Source organism: Loxodonta africana, chromosome 6, assembly GCF_030014295.1.
Source record: "Loxodonta africana isolate mLoxAfr1 chromosome 6, mLoxAfr1.hap2, whole genome shotgun sequence".
NCBI lineage: Eukaryota > Metazoa > Chordata > Mammalia > Proboscidea > Elephantidae > Loxodonta > Loxodonta africana.
In genome coordinates this window covers 138475366-138500496 of record NC_087347.1, presented here as the reverse complement: position 1 = coordinate 138500496, position 25131 = coordinate 138475366, and the positions used below count along the sequence as shown (strand labels likewise).

The 25131-nt window shown below is 41.1% G+C and overlaps 1 protein-coding gene across 1 annotated transcript in view; it reads right to left on the bottom strand.

The window, feature by feature from the left end:
* The window catches only part of CLASP1 (cytoplasmic linker associated protein 1), a 372718-nt gene that overhangs the window by 106497 nt on the left and 241090 nt on the right, over positions 1 to 25131 (bottom strand). Inside the window, exons 13-19 of the mRNA XM_064287366.1 lie at positions 24719 to 24854; positions 23280 to 23350; positions 18436 to 18495; positions 16673 to 16750; positions 12477 to 12644; positions 11560 to 11609; positions 10606 to 10776 (exon numbers count right to left, since the gene is read on the bottom strand). Coding sequence (XP_064143436.1) covers positions 10606 to 10776; positions 11560 to 11609; positions 12477 to 12644; positions 16673 to 16750; positions 18436 to 18495; positions 23280 to 23350; positions 24719 to 24854 — 734 coding nt within the window. The remainder of the gene's footprint in view (positions 1 to 10605; positions 10777 to 11559; positions 11610 to 12476; positions 12645 to 16672; positions 16751 to 18435; positions 18496 to 23279; positions 23351 to 24718; positions 24855 to 25131) is intronic.

Below are 25131 nucleotides of genomic sequence, written 5' to 3'. Positions count from 1 at the left end.
ATTCCGACCCGACCCATAGTGATCCTACAGGACAGAGTAGAACTGCCCCAGAGTTTCCAAGGAGCGCCAGGTAGATTCGAACTGCTGACCTTTTGGTTAGCAGCCGTAGCTCTTAACCATTACACGGGCACCAGGGTTTCCTAATCCTCTCCAGGGAATGATTATTTCCTATTTTATTAATTTTTCTCTTCTATGCCAATTTTTTTTTTTTTTTACTCCAATTAGATATATTAAATTTTTTCACTGCCTTCCATGTATCATAATATCTCTTTCATATATGCCAACTTTATCTTTCTGTATGGTATACTGGATAATGTCTTCATTTTTGTCTTAAATTCATGAATTTGTCTTCAGCTACATCATCTGCTACTTATCTACCTGATGAGTTTTCAGTTTTAATAACTTACTATATTTTTATTTCTAGATGTTTCATTTGTTTTTTTCAAAACCTACTTGGTCATTCCTTATAGCCTCTTATGCCACTGCTTCTCTAAAATTTCAGCTTTTAAAGCTTGACTATTTATATTCTCTTTGTGATTATTCCAATATCTGCAGTGCTCGTGGGCCTAATTCTGATGCCTGTTGTTTCTGTTGTTTTTCACTCATGGTGTCTCATTTCCTTCTGTATTTCATGATTTTGATGATGAAATGATCGGTTTTCTTCAAACTTTGTCTATGGGGATTCTTCAAGATCTGGGCTAAAGCTGAATTCTTCAAGAGAGGATCTATGTTTGCTTCTGCTACTGTCCTGTGGCCACAAGCACTCCACAACCACTTTAAATTGATTTATCTATTTGGGATTTCCAGACCACAAAGGTGGCATATATTTTAACCAAAAGCCTTTGTGAAGGCCCAGCTTCTTGTTGCAAATTCCTAGGGGAGATTATTTCCCCCTTTCACCCAGTACCAAGGTTGTCTTCTTCAGTATATTAGTCTAACTTATGTTCACCAATGATGATGCAGGTCTTGTGGGTCTGGGTTTTATCTCCTGTTCCTTGTGCCCTGGACAGTCATCAGAGTATACCCACGGTTTCCATGGTTCATCCAAAAACCTCAGGGTGAAAGCCAGTTTAGTCTTCACCTAGTAACGTTCCTACTTCTGTTTAGAATTTGAGATTTGTGGGTTCACTGATTCCATTTCAGGTCGGTAATGTCTTCTCAACTGGGAGGATTGCTCAAATTCTGTATATTGCTAAAATTAGAAGTCCTTCTTTCTTTTAAACATAGTTATTTTATATTCCATAACTGATCATACCAATGTCTTAAGTCCTTAAGGTATTACTTCCATTTTTTTTCCCCCCGCTGATTCTCACTTATGATGATGTAATTTTGAACTAGGAGCTCATATTTGGCAGATTTTAATCTATGGGAAGCCTGAGCAGCCAGATTGAGAGTGGCTTCCTCGACGACTACAAATCCAGACCACTTTAACTCAACAGCTTGAAATTTCCTAGAGGCCATAAAAATAAATTTAAAACACAATTTGTGTGAGAATAAAGCTTAGTTACAAATTATTAGGGAAGACTGTTTTCTTTCTCTGCCTAGAACAAAGCCAAGACAGATGTCTCCTCAACTCATTTTTAAGACTAAAAAGACTTTTTTCCCCCTCTAGTCCTATTTTCAAGGATATATGGCCCTTGATAATGCTGGTTTCATGCCAACTCCTAACTTTTCACCTGGGGTGAGCTCAAGGTCTTATTTTTGGTGTGCTCTGTAAACCAAACCCACAGCTGTCAAGTAGATTCCGATGCATAGCGACCCTATAGGAAAGAGTAGAACTACGCCATACGGTTTCCAAGGCTGCAAATCTTTAAAGAAGCAAACTGCCACCTTTTTCTCCCACGGAGTAGCTCACGAGCTTGTACTGCCAACCTCTCGATTAGCAGCCAAGTGTTTTAACCACTGTACCACTTGGCCTCTATTGGCACACATTAATACCCAAGTCATCAGGACAGTCTTAAAAAGCTTAGCACTCTAGTTTTTTTGTTTTTTTTTTTTTAAACCGTTCTTCCAGTTTTAAACTTCCCTTACTTTCTTGGGAACTCATCTGTGCAGTTTCAAGGGTCTCTGTTGTTTTTACTCAGATATATTTTACAGGGAGAGTTTTGCTCTTTTTATTGACTTGGCCATATTACTGTGTCTGTATATGTTTTAAAGGGATAACATAAACTTTCTCTGTTTTTTAAGGAAAATAAAATCTACTCAATAAATGTAACAAACAGTAAAAACATACTTCTATATCAAGACCTGTTAAGTGGCAGAGGGAGAGAGTATGGCAGATGTGAAAGGAAAAAAAAAAAAAGGTCAGCGTAAGTAAGATAAATCAAAAAAAGAAATAAGTAGAGAACTATATACAACTGGGAGAAAAATGCTGCGGGAGGGACAAGAAACGAATCGACTAACAAGCAACCAACCAACTAAAGAGAGAACAGCAGAATCGCAGGAAAGCAAGCAATTCAGGGGAGTGCAAAGTCATTATGGGATAAAGAAAGAATATTCCTATCCAGAGGCTTTTTAGCAGTGCTGCCGAAGACTTCTTTCTAACCACATTGCCATTATTCTGGAAAAGCCCCCAGAGCATGTAAACTAAACCTGCATAAACAAACAAACAAACAAACAAACAAACACCCTGCCATCCACCCAGTGGGTCCCCACTCAGAGCAACCCTCCAGCACAGAGCGGAACGGGCCCGCAGGGCTTCCAAGCAGCGGCTTGGTGGGTCCCAACGGCCCCCTTCTCGGTTGGCAGCCTGAGCTTTCAACCACTGCGCCACCAGAGCTTCAGCTTCAGTTCAGCCTACGTCAGTTAAACATCAAATTGTCAATTTTTGTCCCCTTAAAGAGAAAACACATGGGGCCCACTAGATACCATCATATCACTAAGCTTTTCGTTGTGTTTTTATGTTTCAAAAATTTGTCAGCACATTTCCAATTTACAAATTATAAAAATTAAAAGGTCTCTTTGGTATTCTGGAGGTCACCTTTCAGACAAATAATAGACCAGCTTAAAAAATAAACAATATCATCTATCAGTAATGTACTCCCTTAAACAATCAACTATATGAGACCAAACCGTCAACTTTATCCAAAAGCAAAGATGAGATGGCAAGGACAGGAAAGGAAGCTAGATAATGGAAACAGAACAAACGAGAATGCTGACACACTGTGAAAACTGTAACCAATGGCACGGAAAAATCTGTAAAAAAATTGTTAAATGGGAACCTAATTTGCTGTGTAAACTTTCTTCTAAAGCACAATATTATTTTTTTTAAAAAGGTCTCCTAGCCATCAGAGGAAACCCTGGTGGCGTAGTGGTTAAGAGCTATGGCTGCTAACCAAAGGGTCCGTAGTTCGAATCTGCCAGGCGCTCCTTGGCAACTCTGTGGGGCAGTTCTACTCTGTCCTATAGGGTCGCTATGAGTCAGCATCAACTCGATGGCACTGGGTTTGGTTTTTTGGTTAGCCATCAGAGAAATGCAAATCGAAGCTACAATGAGATTTCATCTCACTCCAACAAGGCTGGCATTAATCCAAAAAACACAAAATATTAAATGTTAGAGAGTTTGTAGAGAGACCAGAACACTTATATACTGCTGGTGGGAATGTAAAATGGTACAACCACTTTGGAAATCAGTTTGGTGCTTCCTTAAAAAGCTAGAAATAGAACTACCATACTGTCCTGCAATCCCACTCCTTGGAATATATCCTACAGAAATAAGACCTTCACACGAACAGATATATGCAAGCCCATGGTCACTGTAGCACCGTTTACAATAGCAAAAAGATGGAAACAACCTAGGTGTTCATCAACAGGTGAATGGATAAACAAATTCTGGTATATTCAACACAATGCAATACTACCCAATGATAAAGAACAATGATGAATCCTCAAAACATCTCATAACATAGAGGAATCTGGAAGGCATCATGCTGAGTGAAACTAGTCGCAGAAGGACAAATATTGTATGAGACTGCTATTGTAAGAACTCAAGAAAAGGCTGAAACACAGAAGAAAACATTCTTTGATGGTTATGAGGGTGGGGAGGGAAGGAGAGGTATTCACTAACTAGATAGTAGACAAGAATGACTTTAGGTGAGGAGAAGGACAACACACAATACAGCAGAAGTCAGCACAACTGGACTAAAGCAGAAGCTAAGAACTTCCCTGAATACAACCAAATACTTCGAGAGACATAGTAGTGGGGGTGAGGGTCTAGGGACCATGGTCTCAGGGGACATCTAGTTCAAATGGCATTAACCAAGTTTATTAAGAAAATGTTCTGCATCCCACTTTGGTGAGTGGCATCTGGGGTCTTAAAAGCTAGCAAGCAGCCATCTAAGATGCATCAACTGGTCCCTACCCACCTGGAGCAAAGGAGAATGAAGAACACCAAAGACACAAGGAAAACATGAGCCCAAGAGATAGAAAGGGCCACATAAACCAGAGACTCCATCAGCCTGAGACCAAAAGAACTAGATGGTGCCCGGCTACCACCAAATGACTGTCCTGACGGGGAACACTACAGAGAGTACCTGATGGAGCTGGAGAAAAGTGGGATGCAGAACTCAGATTCTACTAAAGAGACCAGACTTAATGGTCTGACTGAGACTGGAAGGATCCCAGAGGACATGGCCCCAGACTCTCTGTTAGCCTAAAACTAAAACCATTCCCAAAGCCAACTCTTCAGACTAAATCTAGACTATAAGACATAAAATGATACTGGTGAGGAGTGAGCTTCTTAGCTCAAGCAGACACATGAGACTATGTCCGCAGCTCCTGTCTGGAGGCGAGATGAGAAGGCAGGGGAGATGAGAAGGTGCTGGTTGAATGGACACAGGAAATACAGGGTGGAGAGGAGGAGTGTACTGTCATATTATAGGAAGAGCAACTAGGGTCACATAACAATGTGTATAAAAGTTTTTGTGTGAGAAAATGATGTGAATTGTAAACTTTCACTTAAAGCACAACTGAAAAAAATTTAAAAAGCCACAAGAAGAAACAAATTTAAAAGAAAAAAAAAATGTCTCCTAAATAACTATCAACTCTCATGACACTGGGCCATTCTGACATACATGCCTGTTCTATGTCTCCCTGCTTGAGGTTCTATTAGACCAGCCTCTACTCACAGGTAACACTTTCAATAGAATCAAAATTTGGAGACTAATTACCTATAAATTTTAATACCAACAACTAGCCCCCTGAAAAGAATACTTTTCATTACTATTTTTTTAAAGATAAAAGCATAAAAGCTTAGCACGCTTTTACTTCAATTTATAGACATGTACTTTTTCATTTTGTATAAAGGCTAATTTTTTAAAAATTCATAGTTCTTGGGTAAATATACCGCAATGCCAAATGTTCTGCTTGCCATAAAGCTAAAGCCTAAGTTCTTTTTCCTGACGAGCAGACAAGGCTACACAGCTTTTCCTGCATGATCTTACTTAAAATCACCAAGAGTTAAGTTGGTAAAAACTCTGATTAACTCTTAATAACATATGATGATCCATTCTCTGAAATTATCAATGAGTTGTCAGTATCCATGGGTCACTCAAGGATTATAATTTTTCATTTAAAATTATTTATTTTTGGGAAAAAAAATACATGAATGTTTTTACTACATACCTTAGCTTTAAGAAAAAGTGTCACATTGAGAGTATGTTAATTTGCCAGACAACTTCAACATCTAATGATGAATTTTCTCACGAGCAACAAAATTAATAAAATAAATGCTTTCTTCCTCCAAATCCCAAAATTACCCAATATAACATGCTAAAAGATAACCTGGAAATAAACTTTTATCCACAAGTTTTTAGTTCTTTACAAAATTTTTTTAGGAAGGTTTCTTGATGTGTATAATACACAACTCTTTAAAAACACTTTTTTTTCCTTAATTACTATAATCAGGCAGTTTCCAGAACTCAAACATATTGCCTAGATTTTGGATTTAGTGCTTCCAACCACCGACTGAAAAATCCTTTGTTTGCCTCGTAATGATGAAAGTGTGTATCTCTCCTTGTTTCAGCAGCTAGATAGTAAAATATTTGGCAAAGATTTATTAACAAATGAAAAAAGGCCCATAATGATTCCAAAGATACATACTGACAAGGTAATCAAGGAAGTTTCCTGTAGTCTTTTTCTATACCTGTCTGTGGTTTTTTAAAGAATCATTACTCTCCAAGCTACACTGCTAAAATAAGATAAATACGACATCCTAGAAGTGTCAGAATTGGCAAGTCTACCAGGGATGTCTCTCTCTCTCATGACGAGAGGCTGCAGCTGGTCAGTCTGGAAACAGCCTACATAGCCCTTGTATACAAAGACTAGGACTCACTTTGTTTCTGGTAAAAAGGCTCTCTTTTTATGGTTCTGAACTCTGTAAAAAATCAAGGGCCCAGATATTTAATTATCATCCCCCCAATTTCTCCTATGAGAAGGAGAACTAGTAAGAAACTTCCTTGTCTCTTTTTCTTAGTCTCTTGCACAAAACTGAAAGTACAAACTTCTGACCTTGCTCAGGACTGTGCAACTGGTTAAAAAAAAAAAGTTAAAAATTTCTGGTGCTGGGCAGAATAACAGGCTGATCTCTATTCTGTTCCATAGGCATATGGAATCAGGGCATTCTAGAAAGTAAAAATTTCCCACGTAATGTCATCACTTTCCATTTTATCTGTATTACTCTATTCCATCCTTCCACCACATCCCTTCCAACTAACTAGGCTGAGGAAATACTTAGGACCATTTCTTAGGGATGGGGAAATATAAAATTACTCATTATGAAACAAATGAAGAAAATCATCAATCAGCTTCACAATTACATGTAACCTCAGTCTCCTGCTCTCACAAATGAGGGTCTCACCGTGCACCCAGGCTTCTTGTCTGTCTTTTCATTTTGGGGTATGTTTCATGAACTTCCCCAACTGCACAGATTCCCTGGCTCCTGACGTACTTACTGAATCAGAAGGACTCAGGAACCTCTTTTTTTGTTTCAAAAATCATCCAGGTGATTCTTATTATGGGGTAAGTTTGAGAAACAGTGTTCTCAGGATTATGTTAATCTAAAAAAAGATTCATTCCTATTTTTTTCTTTATGAGTAGCTTAAGGAGAGACATGGATTAAAAGAACTGTGAACTGCACACATCAAGAGAAAACCCAGTTTACTTAGCAGGCTAGCCTTTTAGGGTGGCTAAATAATGTATGAAAATGAACTGTTCCTAGTTATTAAATCATTATCCTGATGGGTTGGTGGCTCTAAACTACCATCTTAAGCAGACAAGCAAGGTTCCTCAACACTTTAATTATTCGAGGCATTATTAGGCTTTCTATCCATCGGTTTTAGAAAGGGGTGATCTTTTCTAGCGTGCACTAATCCAAAACCTACAGAGACTGGAATAGTGATGTCTAAAATTCAAAAGGCAATGCAGACTCAGGAAAGCTTCCTCAGGATGGAATAAAAAGGAGACAAAGGAGATCTGGACATGCTTATTTCTTCTGCCATGCTCTCTCTGCAGTGTGCAGTATAGGACATGGTACATAGAAGGCACTTAATATATGGTCATCAGTGGATGAATGAGGCATGTGCCAGTGACACAGATAAAAAAGCTATCTCATAATTCAGTAGCACCTACAGAGAAAAGTATTTTAAGTAATTTATCTAAATTACCTGGGAAAAAACTTTTACCTGAATAATTGACACTGAACTTTATCTTCAAAAAGGAAAGGCAAATCCCGAGGCCACAAAAATATAAAGGAGAAGAAAAAAAAAAGGAAAGGCTAAGGGGATACTTCAAGTGCCATAAAATGCAAGATGAGCAGTCCGTCAAGCCAGAAGCACAGGGGGTCACGTCATGCTCCTGCCCATGTAGACGCAGCCTTAACAGAGTGCCCAAACCCACGAGACCACGACTGAAAAACAGAGCGAAGAGAGCTGAGGTAGAGCAGGGGCAAAGCTGAGTGGAGATGGGACAAGGTGAGTGGAGGGGGAGGAGTGCAACACTTCATGCAGGGATGGCAGTGAGGACACTAGGCACCAGGCAACACTGGGTGGGACAGAGGACCAGCAGAGGGGACACACCTCAATCACAGAAACACACCGCTTACCCTCGGCTTTAGTGGCAGTACCATCTTTAAGCAAATTAAAAAAAACAAGGAAAGGGATAACAGGGAATAGTTAGTGACATCAAAAAATAAAAAAGCAGAATGTTATTAGCTACTAAAAAAGCAAAAGTACAATTTAAAATAAAATTAAAAGGAAAACAAGTTCAACAGCAAAGCAGAGTCTGAAGCTTGTCAGTGTGCCTTACAATGAAGTTAGCTTAGTAGAATGTGATTCTGGATTTGGAACACAAAAGAAAAAAGAGCGACCCACAGGAGTACCACAGTCAGAAGAGTAACTGTTTTTTGCCTTAGCCGATTCTCATCTTCTTTAAGAGTTCCCCTCCCCTGGAATTAAGTACTAGCAGCATAGAGGGGAAAACTACAAGTATTACAGAGTCACTGCAGGGCAGAGGCAAGTCAGCAGCTCTGAGAAGCTAGTGCTAGCAGTGCCTATCCCAACTACGTGTCCAGCAGCAGACGCTGTCAAGCACAGTACCTGGGTCCAGGCCTACGTGCTCCATGTCTTCCCTCCTGTGTCTGGACTCTACAAGTGTGGAAAAGGATCGTCAGCTTCAATGCTACACTTCTGCACAAACGGGGAACGCACTACTGCGAATGTGTCAAACTAAGTAGTAACTGTGACAAATTCTCAGTAGGACTGTATATTTCAGGTGTTTTACGTTTTGTTTTGTTTTTATCATTATAGAAAGGAAGCCCAAGCCCGTTGCCGTCAAGTCGATTCTGACTCATGGCGACCCTATAAGACAGAGTAGAACTGCCCCGCAGAGTCTCCAAGGAGCATCTGGTGGATTTGAATTGCAGACCTTTTAGTGAGCAGCTGTAGCTCTTAACCACTACGCCACCAGGCTTTCTATGGTAAGGGAAGTGGAGGTATGATTCTCTGGTCTTGTTATTAAAGAGGTAACACTGAGTTAAAATCTATCATCAGTGCCTCTAAGGCGTCAGTTTCCTATCATCAGATTAAAGGACGTGAGTACTTTTATTTGTCCTGGGGGAAGTCTACACGGCCATATTAAAACAGTCCAAATACAGAAAAACAAAGGCTACTTAGGTACTTTAAGAGATCGCTTTTACTCAAGTTTTCAAGCAACAAAACAAATAGCAACTACAAATACCAAAGATGGATCAAATGTATTGAAACACAGGTAAGTCCTTAAAAATTGAACTAAAACGAACAGAACTGAGTCACTATAGGAGAGCAGGGTCATTATTTCTCTCTAATGATTACATGTCAATCTGATATGAACACTGCTACAGAACGCTGTAACAGCTGGTGGAAAAGGAGAGCTCTTAACCGCGTTTCTTCCCAATGGAAACGTATGTATGAGTTAAGTTTTCCCAGAGAGAAACGTTCCAGAATATATACCTTCAAATTCGTAACATTCCTGTAGTAATCACACTTTCTTTTACCTTATACAATGACAGTTTACAAAGGGCCGTCATATAATTTCACTGGTCCACCTCACAGATCTGAGTTAGGTGGCTATTAGTACCAGTAACTCATGGGTAGGGAAAACAGAGTCAAGGATTATGCGGCCAGGTCAAGGTCACAAAGCTAACAGATGGCAGATCCAAGAACCTTCTCTCAGTGTTCTCTTCCTGTGCTTCCAACTCTCAAAACATTTCCAGAACTTTAGTTTTAGAACTGACTTTGGAATTAGTTTGTAAGCCACCTAAATAACTAAGTCCCGAGAAGTCTAAATTTTATTCATTTCCTTCAAATCCAAAATAAAACCATCTAGCTAATTCCCATATTTTGGTTTTGAACAACTTGGGCCTTTCAAAAATAAAATGAAAGAAACTAACACCAGCCTTAATACAGTAGGTATTAAATATTTGCCAGAAAACATGAGTAACTGACCTACTGATGTGGTAGATATTAATTCATTTGGAAGAAGGTCTAAAAATAATTTAAAAATTTTTTGGAGGGACAACCATTAGAGACAGGGTGGGCTTTCATGGTGATACATGGGAGGACAGCACTCCTTGCACAGTATGCTCCTTGTGGTAAGTCTACCACGTCTCTCTGGAATCCTGCCCCACCCCCACTGCTGTACTTTTAAATTGAGGACATGCTACAATGGCTATCTTTGGTGAATCTATAGACTTCCTCACAAAATCCTCTGGCTTGCTCCCACAGTGCCAGGAAGAGGGAAAACTGAGCTTCGGCCCTGTGGAGAGTGGGCTTGCCATGATGGAGCAAGTGAAGCTGAGGGAAGGAGTACTCAGTGCCACACACTGAGTATGCTTACTCATCACTAAAAAGGATAATGCCTCAGAGAAAGGAGACGTTCGAAAAAAAGTGGCTGTTAACCAGCAAGAACTACAGAAAGTCATCTATACTTAAATATCCAGCCCTGTGACAGTAAAAGTGTCCTCAATTAGGGTTTTTGTAATTTGCTAAACAAGCAACACAACTTAAGCAGAGCAGATATCACTCAAACAGCGGAAGCAGAGGGAAAGGGTGTTGGGCGGAGGGGTACGGTTACCTAAGGACGCATATGATCCTGGAGGCAAAGCTGCTGCGGAGCTGAAGGGCGTGACACCGGAAGACGAGGAGACTTTGGATTTGGCACTGGCTGCTGCGTTCACATCAATATCACTTCGAGACCGCTGGAGGGACCCAGTTGTTGACATAGATTTGGTACTAACTGTAGAAGCTTCAGTAACGAAGGACAAAATGTCAGTAAGGACTATATTGGAATTATCAATATTTATTGTTGTTTTACTTTCTTGAAAAGAAATACCCAGTTTTAACAAATATCGAAGCACACAGCAGTGACAAACACTTTCTCCTAGTCACCGAAGACAGAGTTCAGCCAAAGAGCTGACGGAAATTAAAAAGTGACCTGGACTATATACTTATGACATTTGTTTTCTTATAAGGTTATTAACCACCACCGCCTCCCCCCCCCGCCCGCCCCCAAAATGGACCACATTTCTGGTTAATATGAGAAGTAAAATAACACAAAAACTTTCTCATCTGGCCAGTTTCCTAAGGATGCAGCACAAATGTCAAGGGCATGCTTACCTAGAGGCCCTCCATCCCTCTTTCAGGAAAACGTACCACCCTCCCATCTCTAACAGCCACTAAGCTGCTGCTGCTGCTGCTGAGACTCACAACACCACAAGGGCCCCCCCCTTCTCTCATCAAGTGAGGAGGCAAGGAGTGGCGCTATCTGTGGCAGTAACAGGATGCGGGAGGGAGGCAGGTTACAGGTGGTCACGGAGCATAAGTCAGGCTGATGGTGTCTGCTCAACGGGAAATATGGAGCTCTGTCAGGGACTGTGAGAACACAAAGCAGAGCGGCACACTTTCCAAACCTAACACACTGAGAGCAGGTCACAGGCTTCCTGCGACCAGGCAGGCTGTACAGCTCCACCTGAAGTGAAAAACAGAGGCAGGCCTCCAGGGACTACCTTCTCCCAGCTCTTCATCTTACCTCTAGATGTGCTGCTTCCAGTAGGACTTCTTTTTGCAGTTAGGGGCCGGCTTAAAAATAAAGGTATACATCATCTGTTACCAACTATGCACTTTATCTGCTTTAATACAACTACAAACTACAACAGGAAGTTATGATAATGAAGAATTATTTTAAAGTTTTCTGCCTTTTTTACAAGATTTGGACCACAGTCTTATAAACTCCCAACTTCGGGGAAAGTTTTAGCATTGTATTTTGGGCTGCCTTTGAAACACATAGAGAAGTCAAAACTAGAGACAGCTGTTAGAAATACAGAGAAAAGGTAATAATACATTAAACAAAAAATCCAAATCAGTTGCCATGGCGTCAATTCTGATTCAGGGTAACCCCATGTGTGACAGAGTGAAACTATGCTCCCGGATTTTGAAGGGCTAGTTTTTCGTAAGTGAATTGCCAAGCCTTTCTTCTAAGGTGCCTCTGGGTGGACTCAAACAACAACCTTTTGGATAAGAGCCAAATGCTTAATTAATTGTCTGTAGTACCCACGAACTCCAATACTGAATTAAGGCCCCAATCTTGAACGCCCTCCCATTCTAAACCTATCTCCCGGTAAATTCTCACCCATCTCTTACAAGATTTCTTTGAAGCGTTTATGTGTACAGTTGACTCTACAGTTCATTTATATTACTTTAAAACTATATGCTACAACTGCCATGTAAGTTTCACTGACAACTACTTATGGCAGAGACCAAGGCCTTCTATTTCTTACCATTTACTGCAGCACCTTGACCTAGTATCAGAATGTACCTGAAGTAATAGGTTTCAGGGACTTATAACAGCCCACATATTTTAAAAACACAGCTAAACTTGTGTTTCAAAACAGCAAATTCTTGAATATAAAATCTCACACTAATGAAAGGCAAAGCTGAGTTCCTTACTTCAGACTCTCTTGAGAGCTAGAAGAGGAGCGATCTGACTGAGGCAGAGACACTATGCTGTCCGAGTTCTTCAGATGGGACTGCAGGGCTTTCTGGTAGGAGGACTCCAAGGTATGGTATAAGTGCTCTGCTTCTCTGCTGAAGTGACTGTGGAAACCCCAGTAGCATCTACGAAAGCACACAACCTCCTGTTACAGTCAGTGGATCACAACAGGTATTCAATGATCCATGGAGTACAACACACGTTTCCTGGGCCTCGAATCCCATTTACCTGCTAATAGTCTTTTTTAAAAATAAAATAATGTATACTTCAGTAGCAGCAGCAGAAGAGCAAACATGAACAAAAAGGACCTGGTGTGAAACCTGGCCTCAGGATTTAATGGCTTTTTGACATTGGGCAAGTTACTTAACTTCACTGATCCTCAGTCTCATTTACAAAACAGAAATTAAAGGGCCTCGTTTAGACAACTGAGGAACACTGGGGAAGAGAAGCTAAAACATTTCAAACTGTGCCTAGAACACGGTAAAGTAAACGGTGGTGGTGTTATTAGGTGCTACCCAGTCAGTTCCGATTCACAGTGACCCTACATACAAAAGAATGAAACACTGCCCGGTGTTGGGCCATCCTCATCATCGTTGCTACATTTGAGTCCATTGCTGCAGCCACGGTGTCAATTCATTTCATCAAGGGTCTTCCTCTTTTTCACTGAACCTCTACCTTACCAAGTGTCTTAGTCATTTAGAGCTGCTATAAATGAAATATCACAAGTGGATGGCTTTAACAAAGAGAAATTTATTTTCTCACAGTCTACCAGTCTTCAAGTCCAAATTCAGGGTGTCAGCTCCAGCGAAAGGCTTTCTCTGTCGGCTCTGGAGGAAGGTCCTTGTCATTAATCTTTCCCTAGACTAGGAGCTTCTCTGTGTAGGAACCTCGGGTCCAAGGGACGCGCTCTGCTCCCAGCACTGCTTTCTTGGTGGTATGAGGTCCCCCGTCTCTGCTTGCTTCCCTTTCCTTTTTGTCTCTTAAAAGATAAAAGGTGCTGCAGGCCACACCCCAGAGAAACTCCCCTTACACTGGATCAGAGATGTGACCTGGGTAAGGGTGTTACATCCCACCCTAAGCCTCTTTAACATAAAATTACAATCACAAAATGGAGGACAACCACACAATACTGGGAATCATGGCCTAACCATGTCAACATACATTTTGGGGGGACACAATTCAATCCAAGACAAGTATGATGTCCTTTTCCAGGGAATGGTCCCTTCTAATAACATGTCCAAAGTACATGAGATGAAGTCTGACCATCCTCACTTCCGAGGACCACTGTGGCTGTATTTCTTCCAAGACAGAGTTATTCGTTCTTCTGGCAGTCCACGGTATATTCAATATTCTTCACCAACACCATAATCAATGGCATCAATTCTTCTTTGATTTTCCTTATTCATTGTCCAGCTTTCCTATGCACGAGGCAAATGAAAACATCGTGGCTTGAGTCAGGCGCACCTTAGTCCTCAAAGTGACATCTTTGCTTTTTAACACTTTAAAGCAGTCTTTTGCAGCAGATTTGCTCAATGCAATGCATTGTCTGATTTCTCGATTGCTGCTTCCATGGGCATTGATTGTGAATCCAAGTAAAATGAAATCCTTGACAACTTCAATTTTTTCTCCATCTATCATGCTGTTGCTTACTGGACCAGTTGTGAGGATACTTTTTTATGTTGAGGTGTAATCCATACTGAAGGTTGTGGTCTTTGATCTTCATCAGTAAGTGCTTGGAGTCCTCTTTGTTTTCAGCTAACGAGGTTGTGCCATCTGCATAACGCAGATTGTTAATAAGTCTTCCTCTAATCCTAATGCTCCCTTCTTCTTCACACTCTTCTTCATATAGGCCTCCTTCTTGGGTTATGTGCTGAGCATACAGACTGAATAAATATGGTGAAAAGATACAACCCTGACACACACTTTCCTGATTTTAAAACATGCAGTATCCCCTTGTTCTGTTCAGACAACTACCTCTTGGTCTATGTACGGGTTCCAGATGAGCAGAACTAAGTGTTCTGGAGTTTCCATTCTACGCAATGCTTTCCATTATCTGTTATGATCCACACAGTCGAATGCCTTTGCATAGTCCATGAAACACAGGTAAACATCCTTTTGGTGTTCTCTGCTCTCAGCCAGGATACATCTGACATCAGCAATGATCTCTCTCTTACCACACCTCTTCTGAATCCGACTTGAATCTCTGGCAGTTCTCTATCAATGTACTGCTGCAAACGCTTTTGAATGATCTTCAGCAAAATTTTACTTGTGTGTGATATTAATGATATTGTTCGATAATTTCTGCATTCTGTTGGATCACCTTTTTTTGGAATGGGCACAAATATGGATTTCTTCCAGTCGGTTGGCGAGGTAGCTGTCTTCCAAATTTCTTGGCATAGACAAGTGAGCACCTCCAGCGTTGCATCTGTTTGTTTAAACACCTCAATTGGTATTCCATCAATTCCTGGAGCCTTGTTTTATGCCAATGCATTCAGTACTATCAGTTCCTGATCATGTGCCATCTCCCGAAATGGGTGAACTTCGACCAATTCTTTTTGGTACAGTGACTCAGTGTATTCCTTCCATCTTCTTTTGATGCTTCCTGCATCGTTCAATACTTTGCCCACAGGATCCTTCAAAATTGCAACTATAAATGCAGTTTGACATTCACTGATTTGAGGTATAGGCAGTCCCTGGATTACAAACGAGTTCTGTTCCCAAGCCTGTCTCTAAGTCAAATTTGTACATAAGTTGGAACAGTTAGGTATGGTTCATATCTAACATTGGTTAGTCAAATGTTTTAGTATACAGTATACAGTGTACCTTCTTATGCATAAAAACATTAAAGAAACACTTCCAGATGGGCTAAAATGTCTTTAACATAATAATACAGTAATAATAATGTTTTGACACGTGTCGCAAAGCGGCATCAAATGCACTTGTTTGTTATTACTGTTGTATGTACCTCATATTTTTTAACATAATAGGCTTTACAGGGGTTGGCTTGTTACTACAGGTTACATGTACATCAGCTGTCTGTAACCCAGGCACTGCGTGTATTTAACCAGAAGGATGTTTAGAGCTACCTGAACTCTACATTACGGTTAAAGAAATAGAAAACATTGGTGAAAGGGGAAATATAACAAAGATTAAAAATAGCAAATTCCTCCTAAAATTTTTTCACAGCTATTAATTAAGTCATTTAATTTGACAAGAACTACCTAAAAAAAAAAATTTTTTTTTTTTTTACACAAGATGAGATTGTGGTGAGCACTTTGGAGTTACACTGAGGTTCTTCAAGGAAATCAGAAATAAGGAAAACATAATTTAACTGTGAGGGTAGTCAAGGGGCAATGACTGTCAGCTTAGGATGCGTTTACGCAACCATGTAAAACTGTAATGTTCCAGGCTAGCAAGGCTAGACATTAACCTGTCAGTTAGAAAAGCTGGTCAATTACGGAAGTATAGAAAAAGCAGTCATAGATGCAAAATTAGCAGCATGCATCTTGATGCCCTACCCAGGAAAGACTAAGTCCTAGCATGCAACATACAGTGTTTATGGTCACAATGGCAAACTTATTCCCAGGGAGGAACTCAATGTTGGCAGTCACAGCCACACGGTGGGAACATAACCAGTCCTGATAGCCAAAACACCCCAAACGTGAGATGGAAATAACAAGCTACCAGTGTGACGCCACTGCATGTCAGGTCAATCCAACTTCTGTCACTGCACACTCAACAACGATGGTTTTATGCTTGCAAAGATGTGATTACAGTCCCCCATGACAATAAGTTTCTATGGGAAATCAATAAAGCAGGTTTGGATTATGATTTGACTTTTAACAGAGCTTAATTATTAAGAAAAACACTGATCATGCTTACAGCACTTTTCTAACTCAGGATAATTTCTTATAAATTTAAAAATCAGCACTCTGTTGCCTACCTCAACCCTGTTTATATTCAAATAACATCAAGCCTGGGCACAAGAAAACCTTCTTTAAAAAAAACCTAGAGAAAGATTCTGAAATGTTCTTTCTGGGTCATATAAAAAGTCATGATTAACATGGTCTGGTAACTTAATGAGGCAATCCAGAGAGTAAATCTGAATTACAAAAGTAGTTAATAAGAGAAGAGGCGTATGATATAAACTTACTTTCTGGCTTCTATCCTTGCTTCAGAATCAGCATCGTGAATTCCCTTCTTTATCGTTTCGGCTAACACTGATATGTGCCTAGATGTTTGGAAAAGAAAGCAGTAACAACCATAAATATATGGCTTTATGTGGATGAAAACAGGTACAGGAAATAACTTCAAATGGTAACGAGGAACATGGGGCCTTCTGTGCCAAGGTCAGCCAGCTAACATGCTGCTTAAAAAGATCAGAACGCTCTTGCAGAACTTTCACGCTTCTAACTCTGCCCCAGTGCTTGACCTCCATGCCCCACCCCATCTTGGTAACTAGTATGTAATTCATTTTTAACAGCCAATTTTTTTTTCCCCAGGTCACACTTATTTAGCTCAATCTTTTATGAGCCCAAACAACAAAACTCTGTTTTTTCCATGGTCAGAATTAGTCTCTATAGGATAGAAAATGAGCTAATAATAATCTTAACCCTAAAGAAACTTCAACATCACATTTCTGTAATTAAACAGAATGTTTTTTTCCAAGTTGCACTACCATTTAATATGAGCAATTTTATAAAATCATGTAACCATTTTATAAATAAGTACTCTTTTTAGTTACGTATTACCCTAGCTAAGAAGAAATCAAAATGTCTTATGGAATATTTAACAGAGTTTAAAGAAAAAGGAAACACCTGGAATAAACAGTTTCAATAAGTTTACAGAACAAAGACCAACGACAAATTGTATTAGCCCAGTCAAAGCCTTTGCCTCATTCCTTCATCCATTAATAAACACTGTGTGAGCACTTGCTAAATGGCAGATGCTAGGCCAGAAGGTGGACAGTCTTCTTCAGGCCTTCCACTCTGCTCACCTGTCCCTACATTAAGTCCCTCAAGTCCACTTCCCACCTCTAAATTCCAAAACCATCCCCAGATAAAGAGTATAAATACCCAAGCGAGTAAAGAACAAGGAAGCTCTGAAAAACACGTGTGACTATTTTTCTAGATTCAAAATATTTATTTCCAGGTGGAATTTTACCTCCTGGAGGCTTACTTTTATCTTTGACTACTGCCATCTAGAATGAGACCTACGTTGTTGTTGCTGTTAGGTGCTGTTGAGTCGGTTCTGACTCGTATAAGACCTAAAGGCATACTCAAATTTATTAAAATTCCACTACTAATAAAACACTTAATGTGTCATCAAATTATCCACATGCTATATAGTACACCGTTAAAAAATGAATGGCAGAAGATCATTATCTATTCTCTCTAAATTTAACTCAGAAAGAAGAGGCACCTAAAATTTATAGGACTAAAAATGCTAAAAAAAAAAACCTCAAAATTAACAAAAACATACTTCTTCAAGAATTCTACCACGATCCTACTTTTTATACTAGTGGTGTGAACGTCACCATACATCACCCTGAATAGGCAGTGAATTTGACTTTCTATTAACACAAATAAAAAAGAAAACTTTCAAAAGAGTGAAATTCTTCTATGGGCCTGAGAGGACCCTTGCAGCCCACCCTGCGGAGCTGAAAGGAACGTCGCACGGAAGGACGGGAGCCAACAGAGCTGGTCCTACCTTTGGCTGCACACTTGACCACGTTATGTGGCACACTGTTACTTTAATAAATGAAATTTATTAAAAGTTTCTGCCAATATTATGTGGCTCAAAACAAACAGCCATGCACACAAATTCCTTCACGTCTTATAGAAAATGGGCTGGAGCACTCACTGAGGTGTTAAATCTCAAGATTCAAAGGAAAAAAGTTTCAAATCAGATGCTTACCGTTCCAGCGAATGTGTCTGCCATTCTTGTAAAAGTAAATCTAAAAATTCAAAGCAGCGCCTGAAAAGCAGTCAAAAATATATATATAACTTAGTGATCTGTATGTTAGTGAAAATAAATCAGCTTTTTTCCCCGTCTTCCATCTTGTCTTTATTGTGGTAACAAACATAACAAAACATTTGCCATTTCAACAATTTTCACATGTACACTTCAGTGACATTCATTATGTTCGCCATGTCGGTCAACCATTATTCTTACCCATTTCCAAATTTTTCCATCACCCGTAACTGAGCTTATTTTTCTTAAGTGACCCAACATTACTTTTTATAATTATTAAATTTCTTCAGCTTTTTATTAATTAGAAAAATGGAACATAAACAAGGAATCAAAATTGACTGTAAGCCAAAGCAAATGAAAGTAATTAAGCCATCGATGGTGGTCACAGAGACAGGTGACAGGGCCACAGGGATGGGGTACAGGTTTGCTTCCAATCAGAAACTGAGCTCACTGTCATCTGCCTTTATCCTTCCCCAATACTCCTTACTGCAGACTGTACGTGTGAACGTCAGTGTATACCTAACTGAATCAGGGAATTAGCGTTTGCATTCATTTCACAGAATGCCTTGCACAAAAATGTAGAAAATGCCATGAAAACAGAGTGCTGCCCACATTCCCTGTAGCAGTGCCCTAGGCGGTGATCAGAACTGATTTTCCCTAGCCACTCTGCTGCATCCCTCCCTTCAATCTGTCCTTCTCAAGCATGCTTCCTTCTCAAGTCTTCTCATTTCTGTGGTATTTCTTGGTCTGATTCCTGCACTCTTCGGGCCCTACCACTTTACGGTCTCCTTTTTTTAGCGTCCAGCGTTCCTATCTTTATAGGTGTAAACCTCAATAGTCCTGGGAACCCATTCAAGGAAACACAAATCAGAAGGTAATCTTTCTCTGATGAAATGACCAGAGACTCTTTTCCATGATCCTCTTCAACTTAAAATGTCATAATCCATATAATTCATCACTTAATAGTTTTAGTAAACTCTTACCCTGTGCTAGATGCTGGAAATACAATGACAGCCAAGACACAGCCCCGAAACTAAGACAGATCGGAAACAGCATGCAGGGCCAGGGTGCACACGGGAGAGCTAGCGACCTCAGTCCAGGGGACCTCAGTCCAGGGGACCTCAGTCCTGGGGCTGGGGCTTGTGTGGGGGTAGGGCGGTGGGGGGAGCTAGTGACCTCAGTGCTGGGGCTGGCCAGGGCTGAGGTGGGGGGGAGCTAGCGACCTCTGGCCCTGGCCTGGGCTGGTGCAGGGGTGGGGGGGTGAGGAGGCGGGGGGAGCTAGCGACCTCAGTCCTGAGGCTGGTGCAGGGGTGGGGGGGGGTGGGGAGGAGCTAGCAACCTCGATCCTGGGGCTGGGGGTGGTAGAGGGTGGGGGGAGCGTAGTGACCTCGGTCCAGGGGCTGGCGCAGGTGTGGGAGGAGGGGTCGTAAAGCAAGCTTTCTCAAAGGCAAGGACGCTGAACACACGGACTCCCTTCGGGACTCCCTTCATTCGCGGCCGCCCTTCCTTCCTTCGTGGCCGCTTCCCTTGCCCCTACCCCAGCCTGCCCCAGCACTTCCCAGTCTTCACTTCTGTTTCACCTACTCCTGCTTACCTTTCAAAAAGTGGCTCAACTCTCAGCTCAGCTAGCTGTAATCACTGTTTCCTCTGAACAGGTAAATCCAGGACACATCTGTTGTCACTCCCTCTTATACTGCTTTGCACTAGTCTTCCTTTCGTGCATTTTCCAATCTCCCCAACTAACTTACAAGCTTCTTAAAGGCCAGGAAATTGTGCGACCCATTTTTCGCAAATTCTACAAAGCAAAGCTAGGCACAGGTTGAGCTGTGCTGGTTACGTTACCCTCCTTGGTTCTCAGGGAACAGGGGCCTGAGCGTCTGTTGCTTGTGTAAAGGCGTGGGAGCTGAGCCCGTGGTGTCTATTACTTACTTTGCATGAAGACACAGGGCTCTGACTGATGTTCACTGACTGACTGACTGTAAGGCCAAGAGTCATGGTATATGTTTCAGAAATTGGTGGTGGGGGGGGTGACATTTTTATTGTTACAGTGACTGTAACTTGCTACTGGTATTGTCAGAGGCTAGAATTGCTAAACATTCTGCAACATTCCACAACAAAGAACTATGTCACCCCAAAACACAAATAACACCTTAGTGGAAAGATTCTGTCTTATACAAAGGAAAAATATCCTGAATTTTCCTTGGAAGCCTAAAATGGTAGTGATGATAACGGTAACAACAGCAGCAACAAATGCTAATAATGGTTACCATTTACTAAACTCTCACTAAGTGCTAGGCGCCTTTTACCGACACAACTGTGAATCCTCAGAACAGCCTGCAGAGGGATGCTCTCATTCCTGGCAGGCCACTTAATTAGTAAGTAGGAGGACTAAGGCTTCAAGCGGAGCCCCTCAGGTTTGCAAGTTCATAAGAACCCCTCTATCTTGCTGAGTTTACACTCTCATCTCTAAGGTAAGCTAGAGCTGCTCAGCTCTCCTCCCATGGAGAAGGTAAACTGTGGTGCGAGGGCAGATGGCACTCCTCAAACACAGGCAACCAAGCCAGGCCATTAGAAATCCAGCTTTTTTCAGTGGAAGAACCAAATTTCTTTCCTCTAGACTTCATATAGTTGGATTATCCCTCTTATTTTCTCCCTCTTGCTTTCCACATAATTGTCAATAAGATGGATCTCACTGCTTCCTGCTTAGAAGGGTCCTCACCTGTGGAAGTACAGCAGGACCAAAGTAGAGTCCAGGAAAGGAGCAACAAGCAGCTATGTGAGCTGGGCTCTAAGCCTTAATGACAACTCTTTCACTGGGCTAAGATCAAATAGGGATTCCAGAAACAGGCTCCAGAAGCTGCTGTCCAGGCCTGCCATTAATTTACCCAACGAGGTTCCTAATGTTGTACGTTGAGAGGCTTTAGAGGCGTCCACGAGTTCCCTGAAGACCTAAACAGAACTATCTGGTGTATTTACATTTTGCCGGGAAGAGGGTCCACAGATTTTAATAGACTCTCTGAAGACCCAGTGGCCTAACAGTCAAGAATCTGAGCTAGAAGAGAAAAGTCCTCATTCCTTACACATGGTCTAGGGTAGCTCATCAGAACACAAGACAAGGCAGAGATCTGTGAGCAAAGCCCTAGCTAGTCACCCAGTTTGCATCTGCCTGGGCTATCCTCTGTGTATAGCCCCCGTAACTATCCAGCAGAAGCAGGTGACTGGTCAGGACTCAGAATGCCAGAAATCACCATCAAAATACGCAAACATATACCTCCTCCATCCTATGGAATACTAAATTGTTTGTTGTTGTTAGCTGCTGGGTTGATTCTGACTTGGCAACTAGCTGCTGCATAAGATTTTCTTGGCTATAATCTTAACGGAAGCAGATTGCCAGGCCTTTTCTTTCACGGTACCTCTGAGGGCGACTGACCACCAACCGCAGGTTAGCAATCCAGTATAAACCGTCTGCACCACCTAGAAACTTAATATTGGATTACTGCCAGTAATATGTATGATATTTTATTTCTTGCACGTAGTTACTGCCTTTATTCAGGGATGGAGAAAAGAACTTACAGGGGTCCTCTCCTTCACCTTTCTGTCCCAAGCCTCTCTCTCTCACACACCTTCACATCTGTCACCATGCCTCTCTCTCACACATCTTCACCTCTCTGTCATCATGCCTCTCTCTGTCACCATGCCTCTCTCTCTCTCATACCTTCACCTGTCTCCACGCCTCTCTCTCTCTCTCACCTTCACCTCTCTGTAGCCATGCCTCTCTCTCTCTCGCACACATCACCTCTGTCACCATGCCTCTCTCTCCCTCACACCTTCACCTGTCTGTCAACATGCCTCTCTCTCCCTCACAGACAGACCTTCACCTCTGTCGCCATGCCTCTCTCTCTCTCACACAGACCTTCACCTCTCTGTCGCCATGCCTCTCACACCTTCACCTCTGCGTCACCATGTTCCTCTCTCTCTCACACACCTTCACCTCTCCATCACCATGCCTCTCTCTCTCACACCATCACCTCTCTGTGACCATGCTTCTCTCTCTCACACCTTCACCTCTCCATCGCCTTGCCTCTCTCTCACACCTTCACCTCTCCATCACCATGCCTCTCTCTCTCACACCATCGCCTCTCTCTCTCACGCCATCACCTCTCTGTGACCATGCTTCTCTCTCTCACACCTTCACCTCTCCATCGCCTTGCCCCTCTCTCACACCTTCACCTCTGCGTCACCATGTTTCTCTCTCTCTCACACACCTTCACCTCTCCATCACCATGCCTCTCTCTCTCACACCATCACCTCTCTGTGACCATGCTTCTCTCTCTCACACCTTCACCTCTCCATCTACATGTTCCTCTCTCTCTCACACAGCTTCACCTGTCACCATGCTTTTCTCTCTCTCACACCTTCACCTCTCCGTCGCCTAGCCTCTCTCTCTCTCACACCGTCACCTCTCTGTCGCCATGCCTCTTTCTCATGCCTTCATCTCTCTGTCACCATGCCTCTCTCTTCCTCTCTCACACACCTTCACCTCTGTCGTCATGCCTCTCTCTTGCTCACACTCACACTCCACAAATACAAGCATAGCAGAGGTTGTCCAAGTTCACTCTCCAGAAAATTCAAATCATGATCTTTCAAGTCAAAAGCATTTACTGCAACAAACCTAAGTAATATTAAAAATTGCATACATTAACTTTTTTTTGACTGAGGGAGATTTGGAGTTTGTTATAATTTTTCAAAAAGTCCAAAACTGATGAGGAAACCCTTTAAAAATTTACCTTCTAACTGCGACAGACTTGGAGGTACAGTTGCTTGTTATGACAGGTATTAGCCTAGGGATGTGTGTGTGCTGTGGAGAAGAACAAAAAACAGAGATAAAGACTTGAAAATACCAAACAAAAAAAAAAAACTAGGAGAACCACTTCCTTGTACAACTTACTTAAAAAAAAATGAAAGCACCTATATATTCAGGTTAGAACTTCACTGGATATCGCCAAAGGTCAGTGCAAAATTTATTGAGCCAAAACCAGACAATACAATGATATGTAAATAAGTCTAAAATTCAAAACAGATCATCGCTGTGGGTTTAAATTAGCTGAGCAGCTGAAGTATGAGGGGTTTTAAAGGAGACAGCATGCTTTCGGCACTGTTTGGCACCCATATACTTTGAGATTGTTTCAATGGAAATACCCAATAATGGCGCTGGGTTTAATTTTTTGAAGTATGAAGAGCAAACAGGAGAAACTAAAAATAATACAAACTAAGTAATCCATAGAATCAGGAATAATTATGGATTGACTTTAGTTAAAATCACCAACCCCCAAGGTTTCATGGGTTTCCTCTGGGGAAAAGAGGAGGGGGTGACATAGAAAACTGTTGTTCTTCATTTTAAGCCTTTGTGAAATATAAGGTTTTAATGAAAACTTGTGTATGCATTAATTGGATAATTTAAATTTTAGTGAGTAGGGCTCAGAAAACAACACTTTTTCTGTGCTTATGTACAATTACTAAGAGTTTCAGATGAGTAACACAAGCAAAAATATCAAATAGAAGGACTGGGAATTACAGAAGAACAACAGGAGCTATACCTGGAGAGAGAAACAAGAGAGTAAAACCTGAGAAGTACAAGCACAGATATCAAATGGAAGGACTGGGAATTACCGAAGGAAGAACAGGAACGATACCTGGAGAGAGAAACAACAGAGTAAAACCTGAGAAGTACAAGCACAGATATCAAATGAAAGGACTGGGGATTACCGAAGGAAGAACAGGAACGATACCTGGAGAAACAATAGAGTAAAAACTGAGAAGCAGATGTTTGAACATGGGAAGCCAGTGGTGAATCAACGACCAACCCTTCAACTATACAGCACATCCGTAATTTACATTATGGAAGATACATGTTCATTACGTTACAACTAAGTGGGAAAAAGACAGTACTTTACCTACAGCATGATTCCAACTACATATCAAAAGAAAAAGACATGGAAAATGTCACATACCAAAACGTTGGCAGTGGTGGTTTTTTATACACTAGAGTTACAGATGGTTCATTTCCTTCCTTACCCTTCACTTTACTTCCAAAATGTTTATTATTACAGCCAAATGTGATAATCATGCTAACGAAAAAAAAATGCCTCTAATATTTCTTGCCATCTTATTTACCACTTGCTTATTTTTTTTTTTTATTGTATGTATAACCCTAAAACATACTTACACGAATGATTAACCTCACAGCTACAACACCAGATGTGGCCATAATTTTGGCACTGTTTGGAATTAAATTAAAGATAGTTGGCATGATGGCTTCTGCTCCATGGTCAAATTTGTTCCCCAGAACTGATGACAGATGCCTACAACAAGAAGGGAATATTGGGCTGTAGTTCAGTTTCTTGTGAACACTGAAGCAAATAATTTTTTTTTTTAACATTTTAGAGCCTTCATTTAAGCTTATCTAGGGGTAAAGGATGAAGGGTCCATTATCCCTTGCATTTTCTTTAAAATGCTTAAAAAAAATACTTCCAATGTGCATGTAGAAGGCTTGGCAACAAGCCATTAAACCAAGAGGGTTTTTTTTTTTTTTAATAAGTCATTTCCAATTAATTTGTCTTAAAATAGCAAAAAACAACA